This window comes from Drosophila ananassae, chromosome 2L, assembly GCF_017639315.1.
Source record: "Drosophila ananassae strain 14024-0371.13 chromosome 2L, ASM1763931v2, whole genome shotgun sequence".
In the NCBI taxonomy this organism is placed as follows: domain Eukaryota; kingdom Metazoa; phylum Arthropoda; class Insecta; order Diptera; family Drosophilidae; genus Drosophila; species Drosophila ananassae.
The window spans coordinates 268,911-296,461 of NC_057927.1; the positions used below are offsets into that span (position 1 = coordinate 268,911).

Consider the following 27,551-nt stretch of genomic DNA (forward strand, 5'->3'; position numbering starts at 1 on the left):
CATGTTCTTAGGGCATACGCGATTTATTCCAATACGAAGGACCTTAATTCCAGTTGGCCCGCATCGGTCTGGCGCACAACCGACACTCGCATAACCCAACCATTTACTGCCACACCGTCTCATATTTCTCACTCTTGCTTTCCCATTTTCACTCTGAATCCGCAGGTGTATACGGCGATGTGCAACGTGTAAAGATCCTGTACAACAAGAAGGACTCGGCACTCATCCAGTTGGCGGAGCCCCAGCAAGCTTATTTGGGTAAGTCAAACAAACGCACTTCCACCGGCGCGGCGCTAACCCGCCGACTATATCTGCACGAACACGAATATATGTGTATAGACACCCCCAGTCGAGTTGAACGAAATGAAAGTAATGAAAAATCCGAGTCTGAGTCGGAGGGGTCCTGGGGTGTCTAAGGGGGAAGGCTGTGGGGGAAGAGCAGTGCATTTTGCAGCTTGTTTTAAATGAAAATTCCAGCATCATGAAATTCCAAACGGCGCATTCCTTTGGCAACCGTAGCCGTTGCTCCTGATGATGCTGCTCCGACTGCTCCTGTTTTTGTTGTGGTTGCTGTTGTTTCAGCTGCAAATGCAGCAAACAAAATGTATTAATAATAAAAATGGCCCCGGCGCAGGAGAGAGTGGGGACCAGGCCAGGTGGGAAACTATAACTGGCAGTGCGCATAAATGAAATTTTATAAGCGCTTTATTACCAACCGACAACACCTGGTCCAGGTCCAGTTCCAGTTCCAGTTCCAATTTCCTGACGTTTTCCATGCTAGCCGCAAGGCGACAAAGGCTCCTCCTGCTCGGCGGGGCATGCCAATCATTTTATTGCGCTTATTTGTGTGCACTTTGCCATTGTCCGGCGCTGCCTGCCGCTGGGCATGAAGGACTCCAACCAGGACGGACCGGGACGGTCGCTCCGCTCCGAATCCCAATCGAATCCCCATCGCCCTGCTCCCCCCTGCGAATTAAACGAAATGAAAATTGTCGCGCATTTCGAGGCGTTAAGAGCAACCAACCGACGTGCCAAATTCCACTTTATTACAAAAACAGGAGCGGCGGCAAAAACAGCAAAAATGGCAGAGGCAGCGGGACAATTACGATTGAAGCGCTGACAGGCGACAGCGACACCTTTTTCAATTTCGATTTGGTTTTATTCCATTTAACACGCCAACTATCCAGCGGCGCTCCTCCCACTCCCACTCCCACTCGCACTACCATGCCCACCTCCCTGCACTTTCCGCCGTGGAGATCGAAGCTCGGAACTCATTGTTCCCACCCAGCGGTGCGTGTCTTTCATTTGTGTTATTTATTCATCGAAAAATAACTCTGAAGCTGTCACTGCGCTCGCCCTGCAGGATGGCACTTAATTGAAACCGGCAGCGGCACACAAACGTCCGATTGTTGTCTGTGTCCTTCGTCCGAAGGAGCTGCAGGAGATTATTAGTAAAAGGAGGAATGCGATCTGCAATAAAGCGGCTTCATATACAATCCTCAGCTTGTTAGTCGTCTATGCCCGCCTGACAGGCAGGTGCAGGTTCAGGTGCAGCGCCGTGTCCGTCGCCATCAGGCGTTAATCGTTCGAATGCGTAATTTTTTAATTATATTTAACGTCACGATTCCATTCAGTTTCATGGGCTGAAACTGCTGCTGTTAATAAAGTTTAAATAAATTTAATCTGCTCAATAAATGCAATGTGCCGTCGCAGCGGAAATTGCCTGCAAATTGCACGCCTGGAAAGCGTAAGGTACTGCATAATGAATGCCATCAACTGTTTATTGATTTAAATAAAAAGAAATAAAATATGCCGCGCTGCCAGCGACAGCGAACATCCATACATGCGTAATGTCCTTAGGGTACACCCGTAAATCCGCTGGCCAAATATCCGCAGCCACATCCGCATCCACATCCGCATCGCGCACTATTTCCACCAGCTTGTCACGAGCCACCGACAGAGCTCCAGAGCTGCCTGTTCGTTACAAATATGCTTTGAGCTGCAGTCAATTAATTTTTAAAACATCAATATGCAAATATGCATATTTCCCAAGTTCGGAGTGCGGCTGCGTCCTGCGGTGTGCTCGCGTTCTTCGGCTCCCTGTTCAAAGGCATTCCCGCTTTGAGTTTTTCTTGTTTAATTAATTGCGTTAACCCAGCTGAACAATGCCAGGAGGAATGGGGATGGGGATGTGGATGGGGGACAGGGTGGCAAGCTAATCAACAGAAACCCCGCATGCATTCTTTTGCTCCTCCCCGGGGGATGTGTCAGAGGCACAAATGGAATTCGGTATGGACTCGTATGCGTAATGCGCTGGGTTAATTGAATTCGTCCAAAAATTGACAGAACTGGCAAGCCGGACTACAAACACCGCCGCAGGTCGTAGTTGATAAAACTATTGTGCAGATTTTACGCGAGTGAACCGACAAAACCAAAGCCAGTCAACCGTCTGTCCAAACAAGCAAATTATTGTGTGAAACTAGGAAGGCAACACCCACTCCCCACATGCTGCCAAAGCGCTTCCCCTCAGCCGTTTGTTTTCGCCATCGACCATGGGATGGGGGGCAGGAGGCGAGCTAACGGTCTCTGGGAATGCGAAAATATTAATGGACGTACAGCAGCATATAGACTACTAATGTGCCGCAAGGACTGCCAAATGGCACATGCTTCCGCCGCTGCCTTTCGCTAGGATTCAACCCATTTACACTGAGAGCGAACTCGAGCGGTATTGCCTTTCTGCCACAATGAACTCATAACGAAGCACACGAGATGAGTCGCTTATTTTTCAAAGTGGACCCACCAACCCGGACACAGGTAACCGGTCTGGAGCGGAAGCCCGGTTCGGGGCGGGAGTGCGCACTTATGCACTCATAAAATATTAACAAATTCATTCGTTACTTTGCCCAAAACTCTCGCCAACTCCGACAAACAAAGACGATTACCGCACGAGGGTTTGGGGTGGAGGAAGGGTGGGCAGCAAGGAGCGGGCAGGGCTAGGGAAGCAGGGAGCAGGGCCAGCAGCTGTCCGAGCCACCCTCCTCGTCCCATGCATACGAAAGTGTCTCGTAAGGTGGTGTGCGTTATGGCAGGGCCCCAAACAAAATACGGCTACAATTGCACACTCAGCATACGAATTACAGCGTAAAGGCGAAACAACTTTTGTAAGTGAAGTCTGGGGGAGATGGGTATCTTCTGATGGAGCGACTCCAACTAGGGCCGAGCAAACTGCGACACCAATCAGAGGGCCCTGGAGTTTCGGGGCGGGAAGCGCTGGGAAATAGACAAAAACACTCAATGAAAAAACAATAAGCCAGACCCAAAGAGCCTCGTCCCGGGCATTTTGCCCCACTTGGTGGCCAGTTCGAGGTATGTTTCGGGGGACATTGTAATGACGCATTTTCTGGGTGGAAGCCCAGGAACCCTGAGACAGTCGGACGGTGTCGAGCTTTGGGGGATTAAGTTTTTGCACAACTTATTGCCAACTATGGACAGACACCCACTCTCGCAGTGGCCGATTTATAGGCTCACTCCCTCCACTCGACTCACAGCTGTCCTACACAGCCCAGCCCCCGCTCCTCGGCAAATATATTTCCTGTTTGCCGTACAAATTACTACAAAATATTCTGCATAAGCGTACGCATAAGGGCATTTTCAATGAAAACAAACAAACTGCCACACAGAGGCACGCACACGCACACACACACACATCCGTATTGCCATATATTATACGGTCGATTACGCATACGCCATGTGAGCGGCTGAGGTGCTGGGAGTTCGGTTCGGTGAAAGTTTTCCTGCTCTCAGTGGGTTGACAACGCTAAGTGACTGTTTGAAGGACTTGGCGCCCGGCCCTCCGCAGACCACAATTAATTACTGAGCCAGGAAAACTAGAACCGAATCCGCATCCGCATCCGAATCAGAGGATGCTTCGCCTAGTTTACGAGCCAGAGATAATAAAGTGTCTGGCTAGTGGGGCCGTAGATCATAGTCAGAGAATAGCTCGACATTAATCGTTCAAATCATGGAAGATACATGCAGCCAAGGTAACTGGCACCACCTCCACTTGGAGTGCGGCTCACCTGGACTCACGGCTCACCGACGGCCTGAGTGGGGTTAGTCCCAAGTGTATGGTGCTTAAAAGTCTTAGGACAGAAACGTTGCACGGGAACCCCTCGAAGGCTCATTTACGAGTCATTTCACTTACTTTTCGGGTCCCTTATCCCCTTCCCCGTGGCCCTGCGCCCTTTTGTTTTCGTAAGTTTATAATAATTTTCAGGGCTGCCATAATTTTGGTCAGCAAACTCGGCCTCAGCAACAGCCCCAGACCCAGCCTTGTAATTAAAAGTTTAAGATACTTTTTGAGACGGGCCGAACAGCAGAAGCAGCAGATGAAACATTGCGTGCTCAGTGTTTGGCATTTGTGGGCAAAGTTGTAGCCCCTTGCTCGCCTGACTCTCCAAAAGTGTCTCGCCTTCACATTAATCTTTATTACAAGTGTCATACAGCCGGGAATAAAAAAATGATGTTCAGGCCATATGAGCAGCCCAATCTTTGTCACTGCTGGCGCGCGCTCCTTTATTTTACAATTTATTATATTCGTGCGCTTTGCTTTTTTTGTAAAATCATTTAATCCATTAGGCAAACAATAAATGGCTGAGTAAGCATGTTGCTTCACAATGAAACACTGGGGCAGTGATAAAATGTGATGTAATTTATTAATATAATGCACATCATGAGAATTGAGAAACTCCGAAAGGGACTTGGACAGTTGCCCTGGACAGGAAGTCGGGTGACTTGGCGCAAAGCTGAAATTAAATAAAACGTAATCGAAGCTCAAATAGAAATTGGAATGGAAATTGAATTGTATTTAAGTACGTATCCTTGTTGCACATGCATTCCATTCCGATTCCATTTCGAGTGAGCCTCAGGTGTTATGACTACCCAGGGCACGAGAAATAAAGCAAGAGTCCGTCGCAACTTCCACTGCACTGGTGTCCCTCCTTCCGGGGAGAGGAACTTTTGTTTGGTAATACTTTTATGGCCGAACAAGCATTTCAGCTCGAATAAATCACCAAAGGCAGACGACATTGATAAAGTTGCAGTTACATTTCAGTATGTAAATATTTGCCCTCACTTATTGCTGACTTTGTTCGACATCCTCCGTTGGCGGCGTCTTTGGCGGCACTGAAAAAAAGTGTCTTTCAAATTCGCGTCTTTCAAGCAGCATCAGTTTTGACGCTGAGAATTGAGGCTGGGGCCTAGAAATAATTATTACAGGATATGCGGACGAAGTTGTTCTGGGTCCACCTACTCGCGGATAAAGTTTTCTGTACCTGCACCTCAGTATCATCACGCAAGCAACTTTATAGCTTCCGAGCGTAGAAGAAGCGTATAAATTACATTTGCACAGCTCCATTTATAGCCCCACACATCCTAAGATACAACGACTTTTTACCCATTTTAATGTTTTTGTTACGTTTGCTTCTGCTCCACAGCTATGTCTCACCTTGATAAATTACGTTTATGGGGCAAGCCAATACGTGTGATGGCCAGCAAACACCAGGCCGTGCAGCTGCCCAAGGAGGGACAGCCGGACGCCGGACTCACTCGTGACTACTCCCAGAACCCGCTGCACCGCTTCAAGAAGCCCGGAAGCAAAAACTACCAAAACATTTATCCGCCATCGGCGACACTGCATTTAAGCAACATTCCGTAAGTATTCCACCTGAGAGGCTTAAAGGTGTGCCAGCGCCAAGGATCCGCGTCTGAGACTGAGACTGCGACTGAGGGGGCCTTTGGACAGGACGACAAGGCAATTACAATTACGGCTATGAGCCGGCAGACACCCCGCGTGGGCCGCGTCTGCCAAATATGACAAAGCGCCCCGCCAGGTCTGAATTCACTTTGGAAATGGGGGGCGGCGGCGATAGAGGACACAGGACGCGGAATGGTGTCTGCCCTCTGCTGCGTGAATTTATGAGACGGGTCCTTGGTGCACCACCTGCCAGGCGGAATCAATGAACCTGCCGCACAGCATGCAGCCACCTACACAACGCACCCTTAAATCGATGACTGTTAATTTGAAACCGTACTAATGCTCCTGCTCTTCCCCACAGCTCTTCCTGCTCTGAGGATGACATCAAGGAAGCCTTCACCTCGAATAGCTTCGAAGTCAAAGCATTCAAATTTTTCCCGTAAGCCCTTGGAGTTATATTTTTGTGGAGTACAGCTCTAATTTACATTAAATATTGCAGCAAGGACCGCAAAATGGCGCTGCTACAACTGTCGTCTGTGGAGGAGGCTGTGCTGGCGCTGATCAAGATGCACAACCACCAGTTATCCGAGTCCAACCATCTGCGCGTTAGCTTCTCCAAGTCGAACATCTAGAATCCGATCCGTGGTCAGGTTCACTGAACCTGACTGGGTGCAAACGGCAGCTACATGCACCACCAACAGCTTCAGATTTGCTGGCAACAACAGATACAATCTATAATCCGTAGTACAAGGAGGATGCACGCCCATTTTAATTGAAGCTTCCGAGTCAGAATCGGAGGACAGGAAGCCAGATCAGAAACCCGAATCAAATCAGATAAATGAAATCAAATCAAAACCCAGCCCACTTAACCCAACCCAACCGATCAACCAGCGGCAACAATCGATGCATGAGCTATACCAATTTTATTCAGAGAATCTAACTCTTAGCCCAGGACCCGCGACTGTTTTCAAGTCAGTCTTGGAAGCTTACAAAATTTCTAAAGAGACAAGCGCGAAAGTTAAATAAATATACACAAATGAATTAAGGAAGTATACATACAGAGAAGGGAAAATCAAAACAAAACGCATATGCAAACCACAAACAAAAACAAACAAAAACAACCCACTAAACAATCAGCAACACCGTAAGTTAAGCATAACTTTAAAACTATAGTTTCTAAGGAACTTGCATCGCATATAAAATTAAAAATCAAGTGAAAACAAAAAATTTATAGAGTTGTCAAGATGTATGTTTACGTCAAGAAGTGAGGTTCGTAACTTAGATATATTTTTAGTGCACTGTACTGTGTTTTGGTTTTAAAAAACGACAGGTAGTCAGAGACAGAACAAAAATGAAAAGAAGAGAAATTACGTTAAAAATGAATTAGGAAACGTTTTATTATGTACATGATGCTGTTATTATATTTTAAAAGGAAGAAGCAACTTAACGTTAATTTTTTACAAGTATGCAACTTCAGTTGCAAATTGCGCAAAACAATTGCTCGTAAATGTTTTTCATTTTGTAGAATTAAAAATATTGGGGCCGGACAGGAAGATAGGGGGCCCAGAATTGCACACAGAGTCCTAAGCCGTAAGCGCATGAATTAACGTAAAATGAAGCTTAAGAATAATTTTATTACGTTTTAAAGAAACCCAATCAAATCCCAAGCGTGGGCGTCTTGCGGGGAGCAGCGGCAACGCTCGGCCCCCCTGGCACGTCCGTTTGATTAGCATCGTATAAAGCGAGAATAATAATTTTAAATGACAGTTAAATCAACGTGTACGTAACCCTTTGTGTGTGTATGTATATGTAAGTGTTGTTAAGCTAGCGCAAATTATACACAATCGAATATACATATATGCATATGCGAAAGTATGTATTGAACTACAACAAACCATGAAACAGGAAATTAAACAAATTTTTAGATACAAACGTGTAATCTCAAGAAAAGTTTAAAAGTAAAGGATAATTATATTTAATCATAGGCCTAATGATAATGAAAGACACGTGTTTTAGAAAACAAAACTGAATGATTTTTTGATAATTTTACAACAGACACCATAAACACATATTTAAACATGCAAAAAAACATTTACACATGGTTACACAAAAAAATATTTAAAAAAAAAAGAAAAAGAAAAAAAAAACCAACTAGATACAGACATGAAGGTTTATATAAGTATATTTAGAAAGTGAAATTATTTATACGTTGGCGCAAAAGAACAAACGAACCACAGACAAAAATTGAGCAGAGCAGAGAAAGCAACTAATTATAATTAAAATTATATGAATTTAGCTGGTAAGCATAAGTAGCAGTGATCGTAATTTAAAATTAAAAATGGAGAAAACACACAAAAATACAGAGAAAACAAAAAGTGAACGTAAAGTCGATAAGAGTATAATGAATGAATATATTAAAGCTAAAACGTGTACGAAAAGCAACAGTAAAATATTGAACATTTATTGAAGTACTACATTACATACATTTATCAAAAACCAGTCGCAGGCAGTGCAGAAACCGAAACATATACACAAACAGTAGCCGTAAGATGGTTGAAAACAGGAGCAGCCGAAGAATCAGATAATAGTTTAAGGGGCCTAACACTTCTCCCTGCGACTCTCTCGGCTAAATCTTACAAAACTCTTGGACAAACTCTAGCGTTTCATATATACATAATGCAAGTAGCTATCTATCATAACCTTACCCTTATACCTATTTATCATACTCACATACATATGTGCTCTATATCTATGTCTACTACTTATATACATATACCCTATACACTGTATACACACAAGTTGTGTTAGCGCATCGATGCAAGGTAATGGGATACTGATATGGACACTATATACATACGTCTGTATCGGATCCACGACTGCTAGAATTTCAAACGAGAACTGTTGACAAATCAAAATTTCATAAATATTTAACGAACTCAACTCTACAAAACTGCATCAACCGTAGGGAATAGAAGCACCTCTAAATCTTCCCCTGCACTATATAGACCACAAGTCAGGAAAGACTATCAAAGAGACAGGTGACAGCTGGACAGGAGCTGTCCTTTGGTATGCAGCGTTAAAAGCATAATCAAACATTTAGCCCAACGATAATATACATAGATACAATGGCGCTACAGCGTGCAAATGTTGATAGTGAACAAGACACCGATCAAACAGCATTCGAATTAATATACTAAAATTGAATTGCAATTGATACAAATATACATTAAACTCTGATAAAAGATAACGATACACTACAGATACAAATGACGAATTAAAGAGGAGGAGATGAGGCGAGATGAGATGAGTAGACAATGCAGCTATTTGACAAAACAGTACACTAAAAAGTATTACTTTACCAAGTAGATTTACACAACTAATAATTAATTTACAATTAAATTGACAACCCCCAAATAAGAAGAATCCAACGAGAACATCCGTTGATGATAGAGCGTTGCTACTTTTGCCAACTAAAATCCGAGACCGTCGAAAATGATCTCTGGTGGACGAATGGCCATTGTTTGGATGGATGAAACCCATAAGAAAGCAACCACTTTGGTAAATCAGTTTTACGTTGAAGGATAATTACCATTTGCAAAGCGATAGAAATTTTACCAAAACGCAGTGAAGTCAAAAAGTGAAGCATATTAAAATAAAGACTAATCTGAACTATACATACATATACTTACATGCGAAGGCGATACGGAAAAAAAAACGAATAAAGAGTACCCTCAGTTCAGTACCCTTGAATGCATACATATGTGCTACTTTTACCATTAGACGAATTCAGAGATATATATGTAATTGTAGCTATAACTATATACTATATAAATTGATGAATGGGATGCATCAAGTGAGAAAAGACTCGAAAGCAGCCTTGAGAGAGCAGTGAAAGAAACCAGGATCATATTTTACTTCAAGAAACCACAGCGCAAAACATATATGTACATGCCACAGCACTAACAGAAAACATATCAACATTATTTGGCATACGGGAAGTACATTTTTAATCCGCAAATAACCCACTCCCACCCCCATGTTTCAGTTAACGACATTTTAAACAAATTGAGTAAAAAACTCAAGGGGGTTATTATAAAATGACGCGGTCAGTTACGAGATAGTGCAGCTCACGTTAAAAATTTGTTAGTTTGGGAAAGTCTAAAACAAATAATGTATGTATTTTAGGAAAAACGGACCGAAAAATGTCATAAACGGAGTATGGAAAACTCGTTTGTGTTCGGATTATGAAAGGAACAGAATACTAAATCCAATTACATATACTTATTTGTGCATTTTGTGTTAAAGGTTTTGAAATCAGTTAGGTATTATTAATAGGAAAAGTATCGTGCGCGGTTTTAGCTATATCCTAATGAAGCGCAAATTAAAAAGTTGTTAACATAATGTTTTGTTTGTTTTGGTACAGGAAGAACAATTCAAATGCTGCTTTATATGTATATGTAGTCAATTGTTTTTCAGTGCACGGGAATTGCGTTTTATCACAAATTATTACAGAACGTACGTTGAAAACAGGACAACAGGCAGAAGTTCCTACTTTTTAGTAAAAACGGTTAATGGTTAAAGAAACTTAACTTTAGTAAAACTTGCGGAAGTAAAATCAATACGGGAAACGGATAAATATAAAGTAATTGTAACTTGAAAATTTGTCGATTCGATCGTCCCATATCCTTTCTTACGCTTGCTTTTACCAAAGTTTTATTTTCATGGTCTTTCTAAAAACACTTGTGGTGCGGTTTTTCATAGGTCAGGCATTATTGCGAAATTTAAAAAGGGTCCAACATTTAACTATTAAACAAATAAAAACCTAGTGAGGGTATCGAAGGTACTTAAACAAATTAGGCGACGGCGATCGGCCAGTTGCACGCCATTATTTGTTTTATTGGAACCCGGTCTTCAGGAGATATTCTCAAAGAGAATAATGTCAGTCACTACGCAACTCTCACTTCACGCAGCTATTAATTTTTCTGAATTGTTGCAACTTGCAAGTGTTAGCAACGGGGAAAAAAATCTTAGAATCCTCCCCTGAATCTTGACTCTTAACTGCTTAACTAATCCAACTGCGAATAGGCACACGCGAAACAATCAAACATTTCTTAAATAAAATTTTTAGTATACACCAAGCAAGAAAACTTTTGTGCTCTCTAATTGTACAATTTAAAGATAATACAACCAATTAATCATTTTACGCTCTTAACAAAAAACTAAACATGAACTACAGGCGACGTTTATGTAATGGAAATTTTTTCTCACCAAATTTTACTACAAATCTCTTAAGTGTATTGTATATAAGCAGAAAATTGAAATCAAATAAAAGCAAATTGTATTGCTTTAAATATATATATATATATATATAAATATATAAATATATATATGTATGTATATATATATATATTGTATTGCGGCTGCAAAAAACAACAAATACAATTCATGGCATGAATTAAAATTTAAATGCAGCTACGCGCTCTTAATTTTTAAAAACTTAATGATACATTTTCATTATGAAATTAAAAATCGATGGCATGAATGCAAATGCGGGGATTAAAATAAATTTATGAACAATTAAAGAATTATCTTGCTGAGCTGAAGAAACCTAGAACTAAAGGGTAACAAAGACATAATATGGCTCCTAAGTGGAGGTGAAAGGCTGCAGGCTGCGGCGTTGGCATCGAAATTTGAATGGAAAGCAGCAATGAGATTGTAATGATATGAGAAGAATATTTGTTATGTTACAAGCATTAATTAAATAATTATTATAAAATTAATTATTGAAAATATTTGAGAAATAAAAATAAAATACAAATGATTCAAATCATAACTCATGTTTTAATAAGGGTATTTAACAATTTTCTTTTATTTGCCTTTTGGCAAAATTGGATGAGTACTGCGATTTTTTAACAAAGATAACGTCGCTAATTCTGCTGCCGTAATTAAAAGATGCTGGTCAGATGATTAGAGCCTTATCTTCAGAAACGCCGGTTATCACAAAATTTCTCTTTGAGGAAAACACTCCTAGCTAAATCTTGATGATGCAAACATCGAAAATGGTAAGAATAGCAGGTCGTAAGACCAGGCAAATAATAAAAAACAATTCACAATGCATTTTGTTTGCATTTCTTCTGTTGAATTGACTACCAAAAAATAATATTATTTTTATTAATTTTCAAACAGACTGATAAAATTCCCCGCTACCAGGACAAGCGGTCCTGCAGTCTTGTGAGTAGATTTAACATTTTACTCCTTTACAAAACTATAATTATCCTTTTTTTTCTACAGAATGACGAACTTTGCGGAGGTTGAACTTTCCTTGGATCTGAAGCAGAACCTTTGTGGAAAAAATAGTGAAGTGAGTAGAAAACCGCTTTGCTACCTATTATTTAAATACGATAGCCAAGGTATTTTTAATATATTCTCAATCGAAAATCGAATCTAAATCCATTTTTCCCATTGCATAACATACCATTCTTTATTTATTCCATATCTAAAATTTATTAATTTTTAAACGGTTTCTCGACCATTTCCCTATCAATTCGGAAATGAATAACATTACCAAACCATGTCTTTGAACTTCAATAGATCATTATAATAGAACAAAATCCATTCGCCGATTTTTGAAAAAAATTTCGATTTACCTTCCAGGTGACCGAGTCTTATCCGACAGCGGGACGTCTATTAAAGTGGATCAACACCCTATTACCCCAAATTCATCGCCCACAATCGAAGGAGGATCTTCAGAAAACCATCGAAATCTGTGCGTTAAAGGCCTTCAGAACAATATTTTTCGAATGTCATCGATGTATTTCTATTTTTCTATAAAAGTCATAGTAATTATCGTTCACTATTGTTTAAAATAAATAACTATATTTTTTGTATATCATTTATTTGCCAAAAAACTATGTATAAATGTGTAACTCTATTTGTGAAATATTCAATAAAACTTTCATTTTATGGATATCCTCAATCCTCCAATATACAAATGTTTTTTCCCAAGTTTTTCTTTAGCTCAAGAATAATAACCGTCTGTGTCATTTAGCGCCTCCCACATAAAAACCGCATGAGAAATCGCCAAGATATTGACAAAATTACATATCTTGGCCCAAAGCCAACGGAAAATCGCTATTACCCAAAATATCCATTTTCATATCTAAGACGGTTATTTTACTTAATTTTAATCGTTTAAAACATTCCGCATCGAAATTGGATAAGAAATGGCCAATATAGGCAACACACAAAATTTGAATTTCGCGCCTCGGCGTGCGCTGTTACTCCCTTGATTTTATGATTCCCAATCGGTTCTGGCATGGGGCAAGTATAAATAGAATGTCGTTGCGCCGAAAATACTTTTTTAAAAACTTAACAACTCGGCCATTTTCCATCCGATTGCGACGGGAGTGGTCTTAAACAATTCAGGAGAACCAAATTAAGGGGGCAGGATGGTTTGAGACTTCAAAACAATTTTTTTTTCAGAAATTTTTTATATAATAGAACATTATCTTAGGAATATCCTGTGAAAGTTTCATGTCGATCGGACTAAAACTTGCTGAGATACCGATTTTCTAGTTTCTTTCTCTCCATAACCTTTCCATTGCTTTTAAAACTTTAGACGCGTTTTTCTCAAAACAGCATTTTCCAAGTCGGTGCGTAACATAACTCAAAAAGTAATGCTCGGATCTTAATAAAATTTTGTACACATCTTTAATACAATAAATACTTGCGGATGAACGAACGCTTTTTTTTTTTTAAATTTTTTTTTACTTTTTTTAGGGGCAAAAATGGGCGGATTTTTATGTAAAAATGGCACTTTTGACTTTGAAACCGCGCCAAAAATCCAAAATTGCATATTTTTCAAAATGGTTTCGTTCATCCGCACAAGAAACAAATATTTTAAGTAAATCAATTCAATTTTTTGATTTTAGATAACACTGTAAGGCCAGACTTTACGCACCGCAAGAGACCAATTTTTTGAAGCGACTCCGGCCGACTGCCGTCACGGAATAAATAATAATTATTTCTTAATAAAAAATATTCTTAAATACTCTACAAATATAGCCACTTATCGTGTAAAAAAATTGGATCATTTCATTCACTCAGAAATGAGGAAAAAAAATCGCAAAAATGTGCTTTTTTTCAGCCCCTGAAACCATCCTGCCCCCTTAAGCGAACCAATTTGGCCATTTCTCATCCGATTTCGATGCGGAATTTCTTAAACGATTATAATTAAGTAGAATAAGACTTTTTTACACAGTAAAATGTATTGAAATCAATTTTAGCCATGTATTTTGTTAGTAATTTATATAATAAATAATAAAAATACAATTGTATATGACGGAGATCCCTCCAACGATTCCATATTTTCAGTAAGTTTGCACAGCAAGTTCTGCTCGTTGCAAGAGACGCATCCAAACTGACCTGCGTAACACAGAGTTCTGTCTCATTTCTGCAAAGTCTATTGCCATCTCTGTTACTTGCATTCAGTCCGCGCTCTCCGACCAGACCATGCTCAGCAGCAGAGTGTGTCCCTTTTCCTCAGCTACTGTGCATTCTAACACTACTAGACAATGTGTCGCCACACCAAAGCTGTACGCACATGACGCACAACTACTAGACAATGTGTCGCCACACCAAAGCTGTACGCACATGTACTATGGACAAACTAACCATTCTACGACACGGCCTTCCTGACAACTCACACGTCCTCGTGTGTTTTGTTTTCAATACCACGAGACTCAATTTCTCTTTAAACTTTTCTTTATTCTTAAATAGATTTTTTTCTTTCTTTTTACTTCATGTATTGGACAAAAGCTTTCAAAAATAAAAATCACTTACATAAATATCAAATCTTCTGTATTCATTACATTTCTTCAATTAAACATAATCTTATTAACTCATTTTGTTATTCTTTAATAACATTATCCTCTTTTGTAAAATAAAACCTTTGTGCATTTCCTTTGGCACATTTTAACAATTTTGTAATTCCTTTTACACGTCTTACGATATAACATTAATGTAGTTCTTTTAGCACATAACATTAGTGTAGTTCCTTTAACACATAACATTAGTGTAGTTCCTTTAACACTTTGAAATAACTTTAGTGTAGTTCCTTTAACACTTTTAAACATTTGTGTAATTCCTTTAACACATTGAAATAACTTTAGTGTAGTTCCTTTAACACTTTTAAACATTTGTGTAATTCCTTTAACACATTGAAATAACTTTAGTGTAGTTCCTTTAACACTTTTTAACATTAAATTCTGTTCGGTATATCTCTATACATTAATTTATGCCACCCCTTTTTTTTCTTTTTCTTTTTGAATCTCTTTCTTTATTGTCAGACGCTTTTTTCATCATGCCGTCTCTATCTTTGCGTATTAGCTGATTGTTCGGCAAAGCTCTTAAGAATTCATGGGAATATTTGTAAATTCGCTTACTTGCTAAGGACAGACATCTATCTCCATTTAATATTTTGACAATCTCAAACGATTTGCCAAAATGCCTACCACCTATGTATGTACCCTCGGCGTTAAGTTTTACAATGTTATTTATTCTTTTGTTTCCCCTTAAATTTATCCATGTCGCTTTCCTCCACTAAGGAGCATTCAGCACCTGAATCAAAACAAAATGGAATAGACTCACCGGATGCCCTCATTATTCCAGTCGGTGGAGCTACTGTGCAGATATCTACCCGCTTCTCATACGTACGGCCTTTTGGACAAGCGGATGCAAAATGTCCTATTTCGTCACATTTAAAGCATTTGACACTTGACCAATCCTTCGGTCCAGTCATGTTGCTGCTGCTGTTGATTTTGCCTTTGCTCTGACCCTTTTCCAAGCGAGCACGGCATTCGGCGTATTTATGACCACCCTTTCCACAGTAATTGCATTCCGTCGGTGTCGGAGACCTGAACTTCTTGCGCTCCGAGCCTGTTGAATCGTCATCTATACTGCGCTTTTTGAAAGAGTGTGCGTGTAACTGTTGTTGTAGCTCATTGCGAGTTTTTACGTTGTTTGTAAAAACCAAGTGCGTCAACTTGTTATCTATTTGCGCCATGTGAGAAAGAGTCACAGATACCGCTATTTCTTCCAAATCCTTGGCTTTCCATTTTGACATAAGTAGCGTAACAATACGGCTACCGTATTCAGCGAAGCCCTCCTCCGGCTTTGGTCGACCATTCAGAACATTTAACAGCATGGCGGCAGAAGTCTCAATTCCAACAAAGCGTTGTATAAACAGCTCCTTGAACTGCGCCCAAGTGATGCCGGCAAAGCAAATTTGGGAAAGCCACTGTGATGCGCCGCCTTCTAGTGCCTTGCTTAGGGCGATCACCAGATTGCTACCCTCGAGCACGTTATCCGCAAAAATTAGGTCCACTGTTGAACACCACGAAGAAGCATCTGCTCCAGCACTGTCAGGATTGAATTTTGGAAGAGTTACATGTGACACTTTTCCATCGGTTGGCGGTGCCCTTGGTGTCTGCATGTTTTTGATGATTTCCAGTAGGTTGCGGTTTTGCAGCTCCAACGCCAACAAATACGGATCGGTGGCACGATCAGTAGGCAAAGCAGATCCCACTTCTGATGACGGAGATCCCTCCAACGATTCCATATTTTCAGTAAGTTTGCACAGCAAGTTCTGCTCGTTGCAAGAGACGCATCCAAACTGACCTGCGTAACACAGAGTTCTGTCTCATTTCTGCAAAGTCTATTGCCATCTCTGTTACTTGCATTCAGTCCGCGCTCTCCGACCAGACCATGCTCAGCAGCAGAGTGTGTCCCTTTTCCTCAGCTACTGTGCATTCTAACACTACTAGACAATGTGTCGCCACACCAAAGCTGTACGCACATGACGCACAACTACTAGACAATGTGTCGCCACACCAAAGCTGTACGCACATGTACTATGGACAAACTAACCATTCTACGACATATACAAAAAGTTTTTAAAAATGATACAATCGGTTCAATGCTTTAGGAAAAGTCATGGAATGGTATACTAAAACTCCTTCATCTTCTGGTGAGCTGTGATGCCAACGTCTCACAAAAAGGGACAGTAGAGCCGTCAAGATAAAAATTATACATTCCGGAAATTTGTGGATCTCGAATCAGAGTCTGCTACGGCTATCCTCGTTTAGATGCGACAGTGAAGGCAATAGATTACTTCTCGGCCAAGTTTATAACTAAAAGAATTATTGAAAGGTGTAAATTAAAAAATATGGTCAGTTATGTTAAATATTTCAAGCCTTACCTCTTTGCAATTCGCTTCAGTGCTCAATCCCAGTAACAATAATTTACATAATATTGATTAAATATTTTTCTTATCGTTAGTTGGTAGGTTGGAATAGAAGCGCCAGTTTTTGTGAACAATTCGGAAGTACTTGCCGTGCAGGAAGGCTATATAATTCGAACAAAACTCGTCAATGCAAAAAATCGAGACACAAATATCCAGATTTTTTTAGATTTTCTCCATCGTAGTCCAATTCTTATATCCAATTACAATGGACCGGTTTTACAAAGGTTTAAATGATAATAGCAGGGTATTTTTCTACTGCTAATCGAACTTCCGCACTGTTTGTTGGTCTGTAAAATTTATAATTATTTTGTTGTACAGGTTTAAAATTGTAGTATCTACTTACATGTTTCTGCTTCCTTAATCCATAATTCGTAGCTGGATGCGTTTCTGAGTGACTTTTTCCCGATTGTCAGTAGCATGTGTTTCTTCCCAGAATCGTCAGTCTTCGTGGCTAATCTGTTTGAAATAAATAAAAATTACATTAATAAAAAACATAAGGATTTAAGTCCCCATTTTTTAAAGGTTATTTTGTTCCCAAATGCCCAGATGTTTACAGTTAATCGGATGGAAAAAGTAAAAACTATGAAAATGCTCGAGATGTGCATAATCGAAACTTATTTTGATTCTTAATTCAAAATATCTTGGCCACTGTGTTTAAATAATAGGAAGCAGAGGGTGTTTCTACTCACTTCATCATTTTCTCCACAAAGCTTATGGTCCAGATTCAAGGAATATCCAACATTCGCAAAGCTCATCTCACAAGACCCTGTCGATGTGGCCAATTTTACCCTTCCCTATTTATGCCTTCCTATTTATGATTGGAGATATCAGAGTAACCACAAAAAACTAAACCGTAAAAACTAAATTCAAAAAAGTGTACAATAACAAAAAAAATCATTCACAGCTTAGCGAGATATAATAACAAATAAATATGAAAAAAATGTAAAAAACTATAATTTTATAGTTAAAATGTTAATAAAACGCAGGACTATTTTGTTATTTATTTGTATATATATTTTCATTAAATAATTTAACATCGCTTTATTTTCACGCAAAGAACGATTCGGTTTTAGTTTGTATTTGTTTTCTTTGTTTTTTAATAATTATGAGATAATTATTATTGTAATTTCTTTCATCAAATAATAGTAATTAAATTTTACTGTTCCTCAATTACACAATCACACATTTTGTATAATTGCATTTATTTTATATTTTATCCATTAGCCATATTTCTGGCTGCATTATGTCTCTATAAACGTTACACTTGCTTGTTTCTTATTGTGGCAGTGGTAAATCAGAGTATTATCCCTTCTAATCTCGCCCCGAAATATTAGACCGTGTCAGTTGGTTGAGTTGGTTGTTATTCTCCTTCGGCTCGCCGCTGCGTATATATCAATACATATAAATATATATATGTACATATACGTTCTTATATTATGTTATTTTATGGGCTTTGTTCAAATTTATATTGTGAGAGTGTAGACTAAACAAATATTGCATTTTAGTAAAGCAAATTTATAGATTCTCGTTAGTTTAATTATTATTCGGTTTCTTCCTTTAATGGTGGGCTTAGAAAGTGACTTCAAATTTGTAAAATACAATCGGGAGTAATTTTGTGATAGTTTTTTGGGGTATTTGTTGGTTTTTCCTACATGAAAACTCGTATCTCGCCTCGACACGATTTGAACTATTTGTTAGACTTTTGCTCATAGCATTGAATATTAAACTTGCATATTAATTAAGTAGCAAATTGCTGGTGGTAATATTTTGTATTATTTCCGCTAATATTTCACTATTACTTTAAGATTTTATATCGTTTTTGGTAGAGTTCAATGACGCGCTAAAAGGTTTGAAACTGAACATTTCTAACTGGTTGCAAAGGAAAAAAAGGAAACTCTGAGACTTTCATGACTGGGGATTCTCGAAATATATGTATCTGACGCCACTATATCGAAATTAATGACAACTCTGTCTGCAAAAGGGATTCTCTTTACAGTATCTTTTCCCGTAGTGTTCTCGTATCTTTTTGTTTTATTACGTTTTCAGTCTTTTTCAACAAATTGATTGCTTGGATTTTGTAAGTTTGTTCTCTGGATTGTTCTTATTATTGTTGTGACAAGAGCTAAAGTATGAACTAAAACGCGATTGCCTAACGTTTGATGGAGCATGCTCATGATGTTTTTTCCCTTAATTCTTAAGTGGGTTTCCCCTTGTGTTTTTGGTTTTGTATATTGTTAAGACTACTATAACTCGCTAAAGCCCTGAGCATTTGGTCTCCATTTACTTGTTAAGTGTGACAGATGAAATTTTGGCTCGAAAAGACCATTAATAACAAAATCCCCATTAAGCGTCAAGGATTCTCAAAGTAGGAATACACAGGGTAGCTGAGTCTGGTTTTATGAAGAACAAAAAAATAGTTTAGGCACATTCAATGCATATATGTATAGACGTAGGCATATACACTCTCCAACTAAACCAAGCATAAACGTAAAACATTCGGCCCGCAGAAACCCCTCGCGATTTCAAAACTCCTAGAAACTGAGAAGGAAAAGAAGCTTCTTCCAAAACTATTATTGACACATTCTAGTAACGGATCGCCTCAAATATTTAAAAGGAAACGTATTCCAAAGGATTCTTCAGAGATGTTTGGGCTAGTTCGCTAGTCCTGTGCCTGCTATATGAGTCAGTTTGTTTTGATACCGTTCGAATGCATACCATTTTCTGTAAGTTTTTAGTTACGTTCGCTAATATTAATAAGTGTTTCGATATTGTGCAATACATTTCGGTAAAATAGTTCCATTCGCCGTCCCCTACTGCTAACCAACTAGCATACCATTAGCGTCCTAATCCATCGGTTGGATTGGGTTTCGTTTCTTTTTTTGTGTGACATAAATCGTATTCCGTAGTTTTTCTCTAAATTAAATGCATATACAATTTTTAGTACGTGGTTGCATGCCAATCGAGTTAGTTTAGTTTAATTAACTATGTTTGATATTATTGATTAGTTTCTGCTTCGCCGCTATTATTTGGGCTGTTTACATACGTTTCCTATATGTGAATACTTTTTGTATAACAATTTACCTTCTGCTGCGGTTTAAATGTACGATATGACACAGTGATATATATTCCATAGTGTATGCTTACGATTTCTAAGTACAAGGACAAATACATATCGAACAGGATCGGTCGGGTCTCGAACCATACCCGGTAAAAGCAGTTACAAGCGGCAAAAGCCTCCTTCTTCCTTCACCATGCCATCACTCCCCCACCACCAACTGACCACCATCAACTCTGATTCCCAGTCACCACATGCACCTGCTGCATCAACGTCTTAGGCGTAAGCTAACTACGACTAAGAAGCCACAACAATTCGCAAATGAGTCGAAGTCCACGACGTATTCATTACTAGTATGTATAGAATATGTATCGAATTTGTTACCTTCGGGTCGTTGAACGATTAAAGCTTTTGGGGGAGAACAAATCAAGTAATTGGTTTGGGAAGTGTTACAGAGTATTTATATATATTTATGTACTTTTAAAAGAAGGCGATAGCTGTAGTAACATTGACGTTTCATTGGTGTAAGTACGACATTTAAATCCTAAAATCAATAAACAGGTAGGGCAGCTAAGGCGGTAACTAGACCTCTACAAATGAACACTCTGCTTTTGCTATCTCCCATTTGTTGATGTTGACACTCTAAATATTAAAAACTCTACTCTCTCTATATGCAATAATTAACAATTCACTATATAAAAATCAATTGCCCCAACTCTGCACATTTGCCTAAGTTGTGTTTTATAAATCTTTGGTTTCGAGATTCATGTATAACGCTCTTGATTCCCATCAAATAAATACGACAATAGTTAACCGATAAATTTGCTATTTAAAATCTCAACGCTCTTTGGAAATCTCAATCTATATTAAAATCAAATAAGGCGCGATCTTGGCTATGTTTATGTATGGCGTAAGCCCTGTTATAATTGATGCTGAGTTTTAATCTGAGCTTTAACTTGCACTTGGAACCTTAATTAACCTCTAGTGTGGTTCTTGCCAAGGAAGTATGTGTTTGAAGACGAATGATTATGCTTAGTGGTTACGGATAACTGGGGTATCTGCATCTCCAATTTTGTATGTACCTGTATCTTGGAGTATAATTGGAGTTTTTCGTTTAGAGCTTTTATCTTATCAGTGCCCACAGGCAAAATTTAAATAATATTTCGTTATCAGGTTGTTACATGCCAAGCTTGCCTATCGTTAGAACCTAGGTTGACCCGACTGCTAGATGCATTTCAGATTACTGTGTCGGTACAACTTTATGTTGGGTATTTACAGGACCATAGCATTTGTTAACAGGGTTATCCAATATGATGATTAGAGATATATGTGTACGTCATGCTACTTGGGATTAAGAACAGTTGCACGAACACTAGTGATTTATTTCAAGAAGCTTTGCAAACATAATTGCTCAAAATTTATCTTTGTTGCAAAGCGTCATTTATGTATATAGTTTTTAATATTTTAGTACTTTATATATGTTATAAATTTTTAATCGGTTTTGTCTTTGTTTTGTTGTTTGTATATTTATGTTTAAATGCCTATAAATATTATACTGTACTGTTTGTATATTAGTGTGTATATCAGACTTTGTTTCATACAAAAACTAAGCACATCGATTCGTCATTAAATTCATGTATTTGTATGTAGCATGTATGCATCTGCGTTCCCTCCGACTTCAGTCGGAGCCTTTCGGATCGTTCCGCTCGGCGCGACGCCGCTCTTAGCGAGACTGATATATTTTTGTAGGGTGTATATAGGCATGGATGTGTCTAGGAGGCGTAGAGAAACAATTTTGGCAATACATTGCTCAAAAGGACGTCCAATATCTAGTTAGCATACACGTAAAAAGAAGTATAAATTTGAAAGTTGGTCAGGATGAAACACAGACGTAGCACGGGCTAGAAGAGTCTGTTTCGTGGAACCGAGGTTCTATCTATCTACATCATTCCACTTGAGGATGGAGAGTTTCAAAAATATCAGCATAGTATTACTTTTTCTAGGGCATTTAAGTAAATATATAGAAATTGTCGGTTGTGTTGTTTGAAAAAAAATAAATGCGCGTTCAACCTTCTGGTATATTTTTAAGTATATGTACTTTTGTATTTAATTTTGTATTTAATTTATGCATTAAGTTTTTGGGTTTTCGATTGAGTTCGATTCAAGATTCATTTATTATGTATGCTTAGTTCATTGAAAAATACTGTTCGTAAATATTGTTGAATTCGGATTGAAATAAGCTGGCCGCAAGGCTTCAATTGGGTTTTGGAAAATATTCATTCAGTATTTTGTATATATTCTGCCATTGGGTGTTTCCTTTATAAAGGTAATTAGGATATCATGTCTCTTATAGTTTCTAGTAGCATGTCGATTACTAAGAACGGTTGTGATAAACTTATATTCGATTATTCGCTTTACTTTCCCATATTGTAAATTTGTAAACTGTAAATACTCGAAAAGACCACGTTCAGCATTGAATGACATCTAACTCCGACGACTTTTCCGCGCTTACCTACATCCACTAATGTATGTTTTCTTTATTTACAAATGCTGTTGGTAAAATAATATTTTCTCCCTTGAACCATTTTTTTTTTTCTGTATGCTGCCTCCTCTGTAAGCTGGAAAACTTGAGCCTCGAAAGCTGCAATCTAGGGGGTTTTGGATTCGATTTCCCTTTTATTTTAGCGATAATCAATAATGAATAGAGTTTAATGAAGCACATAGGTGAAGTTATCTATTGCCTTTCCTCCTGACGCTCCTAACCCCCCTGAGCCTCCTGACTCGTCTTGGCTCACTTTATGTCGTCATACTCATCGCTTCCGTTCTTCGAGTCTCCCGACGAGGACCCGAAGGACGACAATGCTGGGGCTCTCTGGTGGGCACTAGCTACGCCTATCTTGTCCCCCGCTATCTTCTCCTTTCCGTTGCTACTGCCGGAACCTGGCTTCTCATCGAAGGCGTCCAGAAACGGATTAGTGGCCGCATACTGCGCCCGGTAGGTTCCTAGTGTGTGGTAGTTGTTACCGCCGTTGGCAAAGGGACGGGTGCTACTGCTGTTCGAACTGCTAGTATAAAAGTCGTAACTGTTGGTGGAACCCGTCATGGAGCTTACGCCACTGCTGCTAGCTGTGCCTGCTCCACTAGAACCCCCACTTGCTCCCCCTGAGTGGTAAGAGGAGCTACTGGCCGAGCTCCCGAACAGAGCAGCCCCTGTGGAAATTCCATTTTTGGGAAGAGTTCCATACAGATGCATGGCATTGTGGTTTCCGTTCCCTTTGGTGGTGGTGCTGGAGTGGTTTCCGTTCCCTAAACCGCTGCTCCCGAAGAGCGTGCTTCCGTAACTTTTCGGCTCGGAGCCAGGGCCTGAGGTCGTTCCCATTCCCGACTTACTACTACTGCTTACTGCGCTCCTTATGTCGCTTGCGGTGCCTCCAATGTAGGTCTTGGTCTCCGTCTCCGAGGACGAGGAGGAGGCAAGACTGTCGAATAGTCTCCTTCCTGTGGACACCAAGGATGAGGAGGTGGTGGTGGTAGAGCCTGTGGTAGAGCCTGTGGTAGTTTTGGCATCCTTAGCACTGGACAGTCGTGAGGGGGAGGACATCTTTTGGCTCGAGTCCGTCGAGTTAGTGCTAGTGGTGTACTTGCTAATCGCTCCTGTGGTTACTCCCGGCTTGGTAGATGGACCACTTGATGTGGGTGTTACTAGCTGGTATGTTCCCTTGGGTAGACCATCGCCACCTCCTGGCGGCGACGGCGAGTCTGGAGACTTGATCGGAGTAAATTGCACCCGCGGTTCCCGCTTGAGATACTTGGACATCAGCTGACTGGTGGTCATAGCCTGCGATTGGGCGAGCAGGGCGTTCGTGGAAGCTGAGGACTTGTAGGACACTAAGTCATCCGAGTCATCGGAGGAGGTTGTCGGAGCCGATGTGGCCGTGGACCCCGCACTAAGCACAGTTGCCTGGGAGGAGCTGGAGCTCGAAGTGGCACTTGACTTGTTCCTCATAGCTTTATAGTCATCGGCAGCGGAGAGGCCATTGCCGGCAGACTTGCTTGGTGTGTAGCTGCTGCTCCCGTAGCTGCTCTTTTTGGCCTCCAGACTAGAGTATTTGGAGCTGTATGCGGCTGCCTCTGGAGCCAGTGTCTTGTGCGTTTCATAAAATTCTACGTTTGACTTAAGGGTGATTGACCCTCCGTTTTCCTTACTAGCCAAACTTGAGGCTGTATCCGATCTGGTGGTGGGCGTGATGATGTCCACAGGCGCGTCCTTCTGTAGGGGAGGCTTCTTCTGCACGATGGAGTAAGGGCTGGCCGGCTGGTCGATGATTTTGACTTGCTTCACGGAGACGGGCGAGGCGCCGCGTTTGATGGTATCCGTGCCTGAAAGGGGATCACATGAGCTTCAGTTTTAAATGACATGCTTAGCTTACTTACTTTTTCCCGATCCCGATCCGGAGCCTGATCCTGTCGAGGCCGAACTACTGCCTGGGGAGGGTGTGCCGGGAAGTGGCAGTGGCGATGGGTCGGGAATTGCTGAGACCACTGAGGCCCCCAATTGATAGGGCTGCAAGGTATTAGTCGAGAGACAAGAGAAGAAAAGAAAGGGCAGGTGAACCCCGCACCAGATGGTCAAATTTTATTTTTCTATGGATTTCTAGAATTTTTTTAGTTTTATTTAGGGTTGGGGCGCAATACGTGCTAAGTGTTGGTTTGGTGGGTGCAGATAATTTAAAATTTAGAATCGGGCTAGTTTGCTGTGTTAGTGGGTGTTTCGGAGGTGTCGGACAGGTAGTGAGACAGGATGTTAAGTACAACGAGCACATTTAGTTATAAAGACAAAGGACAAAATCACTGCGTGCGGATGCATTTCTCGTACTGGGGAACGGCCAATTCGTAAACCAATCAAAGGTTGCTGACGGATTTAAGGTTTTGGGAAATGTGAACTGTGGAACTGTGATGGTGATGGTGAAGAGTGACGATCAAGACATGCATAGTGAATACAATGAACTAAAATGTAGCTACCACCGAATTCCTTAGGTTCTCCCAATGTAAACTTAATTACAGTTCATTTTAAGGGCATTTTTTTTATAATTTAATTACTTTATATGAAATATAAGAAACTTTATCAATATTATTGACTAGTAAATTGACTTTTCTACACGTACGAATATATAAAAATAAAGTCTTCAGTGGCACCCATTTAATTACTTCAGGAGAGTGCGCAAGTCTTACAAAAGTAATAAGGTGCAATATTAACTGAAGGTAAAACCCTTTTATGAACGTACAAACTTTAACCTAGGGAGTCTCAAATGAATTTGAATTAAATGCCAAGTGTCTTAAGTTCCTAGCAAGTTATATGGATCTGTGGTTGTGGGTACTTTTTAAAAACTAGCCACAGTGGGAACAACCGAAAGCTAATTTTTGGGGGTTTCAAGCTCTTGGGGCTAATGTTTTGATGATTTTTACAATGGCACAACGCGAGTGAAATAAAGCATGTACATGTTCGTGTGTTATTTCTTAGCATGTATGAATAATTATTGGATTTGGATTCGAGGAGTACATGTGGAACAAGGAGTCGATACAAGAATGTATATTTATTTGTTACCAGTAGTGGGCCAATCATGCTTTACACGCCTCTCAACATAAATCACATCGCTTCATTTATCATCATTACCATCATTATATATCACACCGATACGTTAGAGTATATACGTATAGACATGGTTATAGGTGTATAAATAGGTCACACAATTACAAAGTATCAGCAAATTAGGATTTACTTTACTGCATTGATAACATTTCATAGTTTTTGTTTTTTGAAAAAGCGCAAATCAAATTGACAACAAATAATGTTTGGAAAGATTCAATTAATAGTTTCGTTTGTGGATGTATGTTTCTAAAAATATTTCGTCATCTTTTCTTTTGCAAAACGGTCAACAGGGAAAGTTTAAAGACAAGAAAATGTGTTAGTGTTTGTTCGTGATGTTAAGTATTTCCATGGGTCGATACTGCTATTTTTCTCTTCCCCTAAGAGGTGAAACTTGGATAACCTGTCTAACAAATTAATTATATTTAAAGCTTTTGCCTAAGGATTATGGGAGTGAAACAGGTCATGTGTTTGAAAGTTAAAAGAGTTCCTTTACCGGGAGGTAATTGCAAGAATAAATGAGGAAAAACTCATTAATTCAAACTCTCGAAATGCCTGAATAAAGAAATGTATATCCGGAATATATCCGAGACAGGAAACTTCTCCGAATGTCCTTAGTAAAAGATTAATGTCCCACGCAGGCATTTTTTAAATATTTTCCCAGACAATTGTTAAATATTAGTACGAGTGCCTTGTGTGTTATGGAACTTCTTATGTGCTTGTTAATATAGATAAGTTTCTGGCTACAAAGGGCATCCTTCCATAAGATTTTATATTTTACTGAGTCCTGCCTCTGTTCTGATGGGTTATGTTGGTTTTGTTGTATCGTGTGCGTCGTGGTGTCCCACTGTTTTTGTTTACCTGTTGCACCGCTTGTTGCAAGGCTCGATGCGATTGAGCTAACTGACCCACTACTGATTGATACAGATGACTGTTGGCTGTGGCTGAGAGCTGAGGATGGCCTTGGGAGAGTATGTTGGTTACCGAAGTGGACGAGCGCAGTAGGTTGCCCGCCGCCATGAGCTGCGCCTGCTGCTGCAGAAGGAGTGCCTGTCTGTCCGCTGGCAACGCACTGACTTTGCTTCCACGCTGCCCTGTTGACTCGCCGCGCCGACCTGTCTACATAGGACTCTGTATTAATCAATATTAATGTGGATGCGAGTTGGATGGAGGATGTCTCGGTGACCGAGTTATGGTTGGTGAGTTGTGGGTAGGTGTTGTCGCCAAAAACAAAACAGAAAACCCTTTCGTTCACCCTCAAGCAAGATGAAGCCCTACATAGTTGTGACCTGTTTCGCGACCTCAAAAGTAATTTAAACAATGGGCGAGATCGAAAACAATGAAATACTGCGTAAAAATTATGCATATTCCATCAAATATTGTACCTTTTCCTATTGCATAAGTTATTTAAAAGACCGAGGAAAATGCACACAACAAAGATAAGTCGCAACTTCGAACATGAAACTAAAAAGTCAAATTAAAATAATTTGTTGAGCAACCCATTATGTCGGTGGGATTGTGTTTCTATGCGCTGCTGTGTCTGTGCTTGCTTAACTTTCAACTGTGAGACGAATCAAGACATCGTGCCGCACTTCAGGCTTAAAAGGAGGTCCAACGGGTGAAGAGAATAATTGACTTGGAACAGCTGCTGATGCTGCGATGCATCCAAAGCAGAAACGAAATGATGGAGTAAAAACTTCTTGCAAGAGTGTAAAAAACTACACTTCGTTTGTGGGTATCGGTTCTTTGTATCTGTATCTGTGTCTGAATTGTGTCTGTGGTTTCCAGGGTG

At 39.9% G+C, this 27,551-nt stretch overlaps 4 protein-coding genes across 29 annotated transcripts in view; 2 read left to right on the forward strand and 2 right to left on the reverse strand.

Moving 5' to 3' along the window:
* The window catches only part of LOC6500286 (polypyrimidine tract-binding protein 1), a 134,916-nt gene extending 128,120 nt beyond the window's left edge, over positions 1–6,796 (forward strand). For all 14 annotated transcript variants that reach the window (XM_032454221.2, XM_044714290.1, XM_032454215.2 and 11 more), the window contains 4 exons: positions 166–258; positions 5,496–5,712; positions 6,117–6,194; positions 6,255–6,796. In XM_032454221.2, the coding sequence (XP_032310112.1) occupies positions 166–258; positions 5,496–5,712; positions 6,117–6,194; positions 6,255–6,387 (521 nt within the window). In that variant the 3' untranslated portion in view covers positions 6,388–6,796. The remainder of the gene's footprint in view (positions 1–165; positions 259–5,495; positions 5,713–6,116; positions 6,195–6,254) is intronic.
* On the forward strand, positions 6,760–13,927 carry LOC26514772. The gene is made up of 4 exons (XM_044714295.1): positions 6,760–6,899; positions 11,942–11,986; positions 12,047–12,116; positions 12,410–13,927. Exons 1-4 carry the CDS (start codon positions 6,844–6,846, stop codon positions 12,584–12,586), a joined length of 348 nt encoding a protein of 115 aa, XP_044570230.1. The 5' UTR covers positions 6,760–6,843; the 3' UTR covers positions 12,587–13,927.
* A 670-nt stretch (positions 13,928–14,597) lies between these two features.
* On the reverse strand, positions 14,598–17,935 carry LOC116654501. The gene is made up of 4 exons (XM_044714294.1): positions 17,747–17,935; positions 17,401–17,513; positions 17,013–17,344; positions 14,598–16,944 (listed from the first exon to the last, which is right to left on the reverse strand). Exon 4 carries the CDS (start codon positions 16,371–16,373, stop codon positions 15,306–15,308), a length of 1,068 nt encoding a protein of 355 aa, XP_044570229.1. The 5' UTR covers positions 16,374–16,944; positions 17,013–17,344; positions 17,401–17,513; positions 17,747–17,935; the 3' UTR covers positions 14,598–15,305.
* A 649-nt stretch (positions 17,936–18,584) lies between these two features.
* LOC6500276 (rho GTPase-activating protein 100F) overlaps positions 18,585–27,551 on the reverse strand; it is a 33,735-nt gene continuing 24,768 nt past the window's right edge. For 5 of the 13 annotated variants that reach the window (XM_014910985.3, XM_014910987.3, XM_032453279.2 and 2 more), the window contains exons 9-11: positions 26,621–26,874; positions 24,547–24,676; positions 18,585–24,492 (exon numbers count right to left, since the gene is read on the reverse strand). In XM_014910985.3, the coding sequence (XP_014766471.1) occupies positions 22,904–24,492; positions 24,547–24,676; positions 26,621–26,874 (1,973 nt within the window). In that variant the 3' untranslated portion in view covers positions 18,585–22,903. Of the gene's footprint in view, positions 24,493–24,546; positions 27,414–27,551 lie in introns of those variants that run through there. The other 8 variants (XM_044714288.1, XM_044714289.1, XM_032453286.2 and 5 more) reach the window with 7 other exon arrangements.